At 45.7% G+C, this 10,000-nt stretch overlaps 1 protein-coding gene across 1 annotated transcript in view; it reads left to right on the top strand.

The window, feature by feature from the left end:
• LOC127628597 (WD repeat-containing protein 7-like) overlaps nucleotides 1–10,000 on the top strand; it is a 113,535-nt gene that overhangs the window by 94,621 nt on the left and 8,914 nt on the right. The window contains 2 exon segments of the mRNA XM_052105368.1: nucleotides 8,529–8,646; nucleotides 8,869–9,021. Coding sequence (XP_051961328.1) covers nucleotides 8,529–8,646; nucleotides 8,869–9,021 — 271 coding nt within the window.

The raw sequence follows: 10,000 nt of genomic DNA on the forward strand, positions 1-10,000 counted from the left end.
TCATGCACTAAATAGGGAGCAAGGGAACATCCTATAGCTCTCCTATAACTGTTCTGAGACCAGTGCAGACAGACAGCACACTAGAGGTTAAGTCATGCACTAAATAGGGAGCAAGGGAGCATCCTATAGCTCTCCTATAACTGTTCTGAGACCAGTGCAGACAGACAGCACACTGGAGTTTAAGTCATTCACTAAATAGGGAGCAAGGGAGCATCCTATAGCTCTCCTATAACTGTTCTGAGACCAGTGCAGACAGACAGCACACTGGAGGTTAAGTCGTGCACTAAATAGGGAGCAAGGGAGCATCCTATAGCTCTCCTATAACTGTTCTGAGACCAGTGCAGACAGACAGCACACTGGAGTTTAAGTCATTCACTAAATAGGGAGCAAGGGAGCATCCTATAGCTCTCCTATAACTGTTCTGAGACCAGTGCAGACAGACAGCACACTGGAGGTTAAGTCATTCACTAAATAGGGAGCAAGGGAGCATCCTATAACTCTCCTATAACTGTTCTGAGACCAGTGCAGACAGACAGCACACTGGAGGTTAAGTCATTCACTAAATAGGGAGCAAGGGAGCATCCTATAGCTCTCCTATAACTGTTCTGAGACCAGTGCAGACAGACAGCACACTGGAGTTTAAGTCATTCACTAAATAGGGAGCAAGGGAGCATCCTATAGCTCTCCTATAACTGTTCTGAGACCAGTGCAGACAGACAGCACACTGGAGTTTAAGTCATTCACTAAATAGGGAGCAAGGGAGCATCCTATAACTCTCCTATAACTGTTCTGAGACCAGTGCAGACAGACAGCACACTGGAGGTTAAGTCGTGCACTAAATAGGGAGCAAGGGAGCATCCTATAGCTCTTCTATAACTGTTCTGAGACCAGTGCAGACAGACAGCACACTGGAGGTTAAGTCGTGCACTAAATAGGGAGCAAGGGAGCATCCTATAGCTCTCCTATAACTGTTCTGAGACCAGTGCAGACAGACAGCACACTGGAGGTTCAGTCATGCACTAAATAGGGATCAATGGAGCATCCTATATCTCTCCTATAACTGTTCTGAGACCAGTGCAGACAGACAGCACACTGGAGGTTCAGTCATGCACTAAATAGGGATCAATGGAGCATCCTATAGCTCTCCTATAACTGTTCTGAGACCAGTGCAGACAGACAGCACACTGGAGGTTAAGTCGTGCACTAAATAGGGAGCAAGGGAGCATCCTATAGCTCTCCTATAACTGTTCTGAGACCAGTGCAGACAGACAGCACACTGGAGGTTAAGTCATGCACTAAATAGGGATCAATGGAGCATCCTATAGCTCTCCTATAACTGTTCTGAGACCAGTGCAGACAGACAGCACACTTGAGGTTCAGTCATGCACTAAATAGGGATCAATGGAGCATCCTATAGCTCTCCTATAACTGTTCTGAGACCAGTGCAGACAGACAGCACACTGGAGGTTCAGTCATGCACTAAATAGGGATCAATGGAGCATCCTATAGCTCTCCTATAACTGTTCTGAGACCAGTGCAGACAGACAGCACACTGGAGGTTCAGTCATGCACTAAATAGGGATCAAGGGAGCATCCTATATCTCTCCTATAACTGTTCTGAGACCAGTGCAGACAGACAGCACACTGGAGGTTCAGTCATGCACTAAATAGGGATCAAGGGAGCATCCTATATCTCTCCTATAACTGTTCTGAGACCAGTGCAGACAGACAGCACACTGGAGGTTAAGTCATGCACTAAATAGGGAGCAAGGGAGCATCCTATAGCTCTCCTATAACTGTTGTGAGACCAGTGCAGACAGACAGCACACTAGAGGTTAAGTCGTGCACTAAATAGGGAGCAAGGGAGCATCCTATAGCTCTCCTATAACTGTTGTGAGACCAGTGCAGACAGACAGCACACTGGAGGTTAAGTCGTGCACTAAATAGGGAGCAAGGGAGCATCCTATAGCTCTCCTATAACTGTTGTGAGATCATTGCAGACAGACAGCACACTGGAGGTTAAGTCGTGCACTAAATAGGGAGCAAGGGAGCATCCTATAGCTCTCCTATAACTGTTCTGAGACCAGTGCAGACAGACCGCACACTGGAGGTTAAGTCATGCACTAAATAGGGAGCAAGGGAGCATCCTATAGCTCTCCTATAACTGTTCTGAGACCAGTGCAGACAGACAGCACACTGGAGGTTAAGTCGTGCACTAAATAGGGAGCAAGGGAGCATCCTATAGCTCTCCTATAACTGTTCTGAGACCAGTGCAGACAGACAGCACACTGGAGGTTAAGTCATGGACTAAATAGGGAGCAAGGGAGCAAGGGAGCATCCTATAGCTCTCCTATAACTGTTCTGAGACCAGTGCAGACAGACAGCACACTTGAGGTTAAGTCGTGCACTAAATAGGGAGCAAGGGCTCATCCTATAGCTCTCTATAACTGTTCTGAGACCAGTGCAGACAGACCGCACACTGGAGGTTCAGTCATGCACTAAATAGGGATCAATGGAGCATCCTATAGCTCTCCTATAACTGTTCTGAGACCAGTGCAGACAGACAGCACACTGGCGGTTCAGTCATGCACTAAATAGGGATCAAGGGAGCATCCTATAGCTCTCCTATAACTGTTCTGAGACCAGTGCAGACAGACAGCACACTGGAGGTTAAGTCATGCACTAAATAGGGATCAAGGGAGCATCCTATAGCTCTCCTATAACTGTTCTGAGACAGGTGCAGACAGACAGCACACTAGAGGTTAAGTCATGCACTAAATAGGGAGCAAGGGAGCATCCTATAGCTCTCCTATAACTGTTCTGAGACCAGTGCAGACAGACAGCACACTAGAGGTTAAGTCATGCACTAAATAGGGAGCAAGGGAGCATCCTATAACTCTCCTATAACTGTTCTGAGACCAGTGCAGACAGACAGCACACTGGAGGTTAAGTCATGCACTAAATAGGGAGCAAGGGAGCATCATATAGCTCTCCTATAACTGTTCTGAGACCAGTGCAGACAGACAGCACACTTGAGGTTAAGTCATTCACTAAATAGGGAGCAAGGGAGTATCCTATAGCTCTCCTATAACTGTTCTGAGACCAGTGCAGACAGACAGCACACTGGAGGTTAAGTCATGCGCTAAATAGGGAGCAAGGGAGCATCCTATAGCTCTCCTATAACTGTTCTGAGACCAGTGCAGACAGACCGCACACTGGAGGTTCAGTCATGCACTAAATAGGGATCAATGGAGCATCCTATATCTCTCCTATAACTGTTCTGAGACCAGTGCAGACAGACAGCACACTGGAGGTTCAGTCGTGCACTAAATAGGGATCAAGGAAGCATCCTATAGCTCTCCTAAAACTGTTCTGAGACCAGTGCAGACAGACAGCACACTGGAGGTTAAGTCATGCACTAAATAGGGAGCAAGGGAGCATCATATAGCTCTCCTATAACTGTTCTGAGACCAGTGCAGACAGACAGCACACTTGAGGTTAAGTCATTCACTAAATAGGGAGCAAGGGAGTATCCTATAGCTCTCCTATAACTGTTCTGAGACCAGTGCAGACAGACAGCACACTGGAGGTTAAGTCATGCACTAAATAGGGAGCAAGGGAGCATCCTATAGCTCTCCTATAACTGTTCTGAGACCAGTGCAGACAGACAGCACACTAGAGGTTCAGTCGTGCACTAAATAGGGAGCAAGGGAGCATCCTATAGCTCTCCTATAACTGTTCTGAGACCAGTGCAGACAGACCGCACACTGGAGGTTAAGTCATGCACTAAATAGGGAGCAAGGGAGCATCCTATATCTCTCCTATAACTGTTCTGAGACCAGTGCAGACAGACAGCACACTGGAGGTTAAGTCATGCACTAAATAGGGAGCAAGGGAGCATCCTATAGCTCTCCTATAACTGTTCTGAGATCAGTGCAGACAGACAGCACACTGGAGGTTAAGTCGTGCACTAAATAGGGAGCAAGGGAGCATCCTATAGCTCTCCTATAACTGTTCTGAGACCAGTGCAGACAGACCGCACACTGGAGGTTAAGTCATGCACTAAATAGGGAGCAAGGGAGCATCCTATATCTCTCCTATAACTGTTCTGAGACCAGTGCAGACAGACAGCACACTGGAGGTTCAGTCATGCACTAAATAGGGATCAATGGAGCATCCTATAGCTCTCCTATAATTGTTCTGAGACCAGTGCAGACAGACAGCACACTGGAGGTTAAGTCATGCACTAAATAGGGAGCAAGGGAGCATCCTATAGCTCTCCTATAATTGTTCTGAGACCAGTGCAGACAGACAGCACACTGGAGGTTAAGTCATGCACTAAATAGGGAGCAAGGGAACATCCTATAGCTCTCCTATAACTGTTCTGAGATCAGTGCAGACAGACAGCACACTGGAGGTTAAGTCATGCACTAAATAGGGAGCAAGGGAGCATCCTATAGCTCTCTATAACTGTTCTGAGACCAGTGCAGACAGACAGCACACTGGAGGTTAAGTCATGGACTAAATAGGGAGCAAGGGAGCAAGGGAGCATCCTATAGCTCTCCTATAACTGTTCTGAGACCAGTGCAGACAGACAGCACACTGGAGGTTAAGTCGTGCACTAAATAGGGAGCAAGGGAGCATCCTATAGCTCTCTATAACTGTTCTGAGACCAGTGCAGACAGACCGCACACTGGAGGTTAAGTCATGCACTAAATAGGGAGCAAGGGAGCATCCTATATCTCTCCTATAACTGTTCTGAGACCAGTGCAGACAGACAGCACACTGGAGGTTCAGTCATGCACTAAATAGGGAGCAAGGGAGCATCCTATAGCTCTCCTATAACTGTTCTGAGACCAGTGCAGACAGACAGCACACTGGAGGTTAAGTCATGCACTAAATAGGGAGCAAGGGAGCATCCTATAGCTCTCCTATAACTGTTCTGAGACCAGTGCAGACAGACAGCACACTAGAGGTTCAGTCATGCACTAAATAGGGAGCAAGGGAGCATCCTATATCTCTCCTATAACTGTTCTGAGACCAGTGCAGACAGACAGCACACTGGAGGTTAAGTCGTGCACTAAATAGGGATCAAGGGAGCATCCTATAACTCTCCTATAACTGTTCTGAGACCAGTGCAGACAGACAGCACACTGGAGGTTCAGTCGTGCACTAAATAGGGATCAAGGGAGCATCCTATAGCTCTCCTATAACTGTTCTGAGACCAGTGCAGACAGACAGCACACTGGAGGTTCAGTCGTGCACTAAATAGGGATCAAGGGAGCATCCTATAGCTCTTCTATAACTGTTCTGAGACCAGTGCAGACAGACAGCACACTGGAGGTTAAGTCATGCACTAAATAGGGAGCAAGGGAGCATCATATAGCTCTCCTATAACTGTTCTGAGACCAGTGCAGACAGACAGCACACTGGAGGTTAAGTCATGCACTAAATAGGGAGCAAGGGAGCATCCCATAGCTCTCCTATAACTGTTCTGAGACCAGTGCAGACAGACAGCACACTAGAGGTTAAGTCATTCACTAAATAGGGAGCAAGGGAGCATCCTATAGCTCTCCTATAACTGTTCTGAGACCAGTGCAGCCAGACAGCACACTGGAGGTTAAGTCATTCACTAAATAGGGAGCAAGGGAGCATCCTATAGCTCTCCTATAACTGTTCTGAGACCAGTGCAGACAGACAGCACACTGGAGGTTAAGTCATGCACTAAATAGGGAGCAAGGGAGCATCCTATATCTCTCCTATAACTGTTCTGAGACCAGTGCAGACAGACAGCACACTGGAGGTTAAGTCATGCACTAAATAGGGAGCAAGGGAGCATCCCATAGCTCTCCTATAACTGTTCTGAGACCAGTGCAGACAGACAGCACACTAGAGGTTAAGTCATTCACTAAATAGGGAGCAAGGGAGCATCCTATAGCTCTCCTATAACTGTTCTGAGACCAGTGCAGCCAGACAGCACACTGGAGGTTAAGTCATTCACTAAATAGGGAGCAAGGGAGCATCCTATAGCTCTCCTATAACTGTTCTGAGACCAGTGCAGACAGACAGCACACTGGAGGTTAAGTCATGCACTAAATAGGGAGCAAGGGAGCATCCTATAGCTCTCCTATAACTGTTCTGAGACCAGTGCAGAGATTAAGTCATTAAGAGATTATAAGTGCATAGATTCACCATTTATAATGTATCATTTTATTGAACGTGGTTGGCTGTGATTGGACGATACTGTGAATGAGAATAATGTATGTAAAATCAGCTGTAATGTCTATAACACGCAATCAACCGCACGCTGTGTGCATCTGAAATCCTTCACAGCTGGTTGTTTTTCTGTTGTTTGTTTTTTCGTGTTTTCCTGCACCCCCTTGACAGACGAGAGGCAGGTTTAATCCGATTGGAGCCCATTAATATGATGTAATGATGTCTCGGCCTCAGGATGGAGGAGACCTCGACTCGTAAGAGGAAACCCATACGTCTGGACGCTAACCTCCACGCCGAAACCCCCGCAAACAAGGTTACCGTCCAGCCTGGAACCCCCCCAGCCCATGCTCACCTCGTTAAGGCGAAACCTGACCCTTTAAAAATGTATTATGAGTACGAATATGTCTGTGTTCCTCGTGTAGCGCGTGCTAATGCCATTAGAGCCAAATGCATTCATTTTTCAGCTGTTATTACGGCCAGTCATAGGCTGTGTCCTCTATTGCCATTTGCCATCTGTGGAATCCGTTACAGGTGTGTTCATTAAAGAGACAGAGACTCCAGATATGTTTAGCTTTACCAAAAAATTACAATTCTGCCAAGGCTTAGTGTTAAACGTTTGACGCAATGAGACAGAACAACATGGCGCTGACCACAGCGGAGTTTGTCTTTAGGAGAAACGCCAACAGAACTGCATCTGGTAAGAAAGCTCGTAACGTTTTTACATTGAAACCTGTTTGAGTCTCTAGTTTCATCCGATATGCCATTTTGAAAATGTCGTTAGCCTAGTTTCCATCCACCTTTCGAGCTATTTTGTTATCGACAAAGTGAAAATGCGGTGAGAATTTTTTTTTCTATATTTGCCGCCGCCCTCTTGTTTCCATTCAAACGGCCTTTTATGGATAAAAATGGTGCGCGTGATGATGTCACGCCTATAAAAACACTTTGCCGCACATGTTTTGGTTTAGCGCATAAGAAATCTGCCCTGAAGCCGTTTCCGTTCAGAAATGTTCGTTTTATCGCTAATTCACCTCCGAGATGTCCTGGGGCGATTATTGAGACAATTAATTTAATTAACTTACTGTCATTTTAATTAACAAATAAAAGCTAACAGCGAACGCCAAAGATGGTTTGATTTAAAATACTTAAACGTTTTTAAAACGTTCAAAAGCTAGTTTTCTGAAAGTTAGTGGGCTAATTCCGTGACTGCCGTCGATTCTATTTTATTTATTTATTTATTTATTTTTTGACTTTAATAAATAAACGGATGGATTAAATTAATCACATTTGTTCAATGTGCACGAGATATTCGGGTTGCACTCCTGGAAGTGTCATGTTTGCAGATCGGCGCTATATGCCGTAAAGATCAAGCCATAATCGCGAACAATAAATTGGCTTTCAATACTGTCGTCATGGTAACACAGGCTAACAATTGGGGCGAACTCTGTCAGGTGACACTATGACACAATTTTATCGACTAAAAGTGTTTCCAAACCAGTTTTTCGTGACATTTGATGTATCGACATTATGCGCTTGAGTTAAACGGAACAATATTATGTCAACATTTGTGACATTTTAGCGACGTAGGAGACTTGGTTATTGTAAAGGGATTAATGGAAAGGAGGAGGCGAGAACCGGCTTGACAATATAAATAATATTTTAATACGAAACTTAAACAAAAAGACAAACACACACAGGTGTCGGACAGCTGCCCGTAACACTGTCTCTCTCTGTTGCACTGCCGTCTCCAGTCGGCCTAATTAGCCTGATTAGGGGCCGGATGTGCGGAATCACAACCAAGCCACATTCCTCCCTCGTTCTCTCATGCCGGGAAGCCTCCGGCATGACGTACATCCCCCCCCATCCTTCCCTGGGGAAACATAAACGCATACAGGACAGCTCGCCCCCATCAGGCTGATTGGGGACTGGGCGTGCATCATTCCAGCCCAGCCCCGCCCCCCTCCGCGGGCTAGTCTCTCTATGTGTGCGTGCCCGCGTGCGTGTGTGCTTGTGAGTGCGCGTGAGTGTGTGTGTGTGCGTGCATGAGTGTGTGTGTGCGCGTACGTGTGTGCTTGTGAGTGCGCGTGAGTGTGTGTGTGCACGTGTTTGTGTGCGCGCGTGAGTGTGTGTGCGCGCGTGAGTGTGTGTGTGCACGTGTTTGTGTGCGCGCGTGAGTGTGTGTGTGCACGTGTTTGTGTGTGCGCGTGAGTCCGCACACGTGCTGTGATGTGTGTGTGTGTGTGTGAGCGACTCCATTGCCCGACACATGCATTATAAAGTGTGTGTGAAGTTTGACTCTATATTTCTCTGTTTAGCATCTCAATGGGTTTGCCTCTGAGCCCAGCCGCTGATTCCGCTCGGTCAGCCCGTCACGCCCTCTCTCTGATCGCCACGGCACGACCGCCCGCCTTCATCACCACCATCGCAAGAGAGGTGAAAAACCCCACACACACATGCAATAAAAATTCACATACAAGAGCACAAATGCAAACTCAATATACACACATAAATATACTCCAAAACGCAGTTCTTCAGGCCATTAAACTGAATGTCTCTCTCATACTTGTTTTTTTATTAAGTTAGATGAGGAAAGGTAACCTGTGTGTGTGTGTGTGTGTGTGTGTGTGTGTGTGTGTGTGTGTGTGTGTTGTGTAGGTTCACAGACACACAGCGATACAGTCACAGGGTTCTCAGTCGCAGCAGAACATTCACACCACCACACTTGCACGAGCCAAAACTGAGATCCTGCGAGTCATCGAAATTCTCATCGAGAAAATGCCGTCTGATGTGGTGGATCTGCTGGTGGAGGTACAGTAACTCACAGTAACTAACAGAAACTCACAGTAATAACAGTAACTCACAGTAACTCACAGTAACTCAAACTAACAGTAACTCACAGTAACTCAAACTAACAGTAACTCACAGTAACTCAAACTAACAGTAACTCACAGTAATAACAGTAACTCACAGTAACTCACAGTAACTCAAACTAACAGTAACTCACAGTAACTCAAACTAACAGTAACTCACAGTAACTAACAGAAACTCACAGTAATAACAGTAACTCACAGTAACTCACAGTAACTCAAATTAACAGTAACTCACAGTAACTCAAACTAACAGTAACTCACAGTAACTCAGACTAACAGTAACTCACAGGAACTCACAGTAACTCACAGTAATAACAGTAACTCACAGTAACTAACAGGAACTCACAGTAACTCACAGTAACTAACAGTAACTCACAGTAACTCAAACTAACAGTAACTCACAGTAACTCACAGTAAGAGTAACTCACAGTAATAACAGTAACTCACAGTAACTCAGACTAACAGTAACTCACAGGAACTCACAGTAACTCACAGTAACTCACAGTAACTAACAGGAACTCACAGTAACTCACAGTAACTCACAGTAACTCAAACTAACAGTAACTCAGACTAACAGTAACTCACAGTAACTCACAGTAACTAACAGGAACTCACAGTAACTCAGACTAACAGGAACTCACAGTAACTCACAGTAACTAACAGGAACTCAAAGTAACTCACAGTAACTCACAGGAACTCACAGTAACTAACAGGAACTCACAGTAACTCACAGTAACTCACAGTAACTCAAACTAACAGTAACTCACAGTAACTCAGACTAACAGTAACTCACAGTAACTAACAGTAACTCACAGTAACTCAGACTAACAGGAACTCACAGTAACTAACAGGAACTCACAGGAACTCACAGTAACTCACAGTAACTCACAGGAACTCACAGTAACTCACAGTAACTA

This window comes from Xyrauchen texanus, chromosome 35, assembly GCF_025860055.1.
Source record: "Xyrauchen texanus isolate HMW12.3.18 chromosome 35, RBS_HiC_50CHRs, whole genome shotgun sequence".
NCBI lineage: Eukaryota > Metazoa > Chordata > Actinopteri > Cypriniformes > Catostomidae > Xyrauchen > Xyrauchen texanus.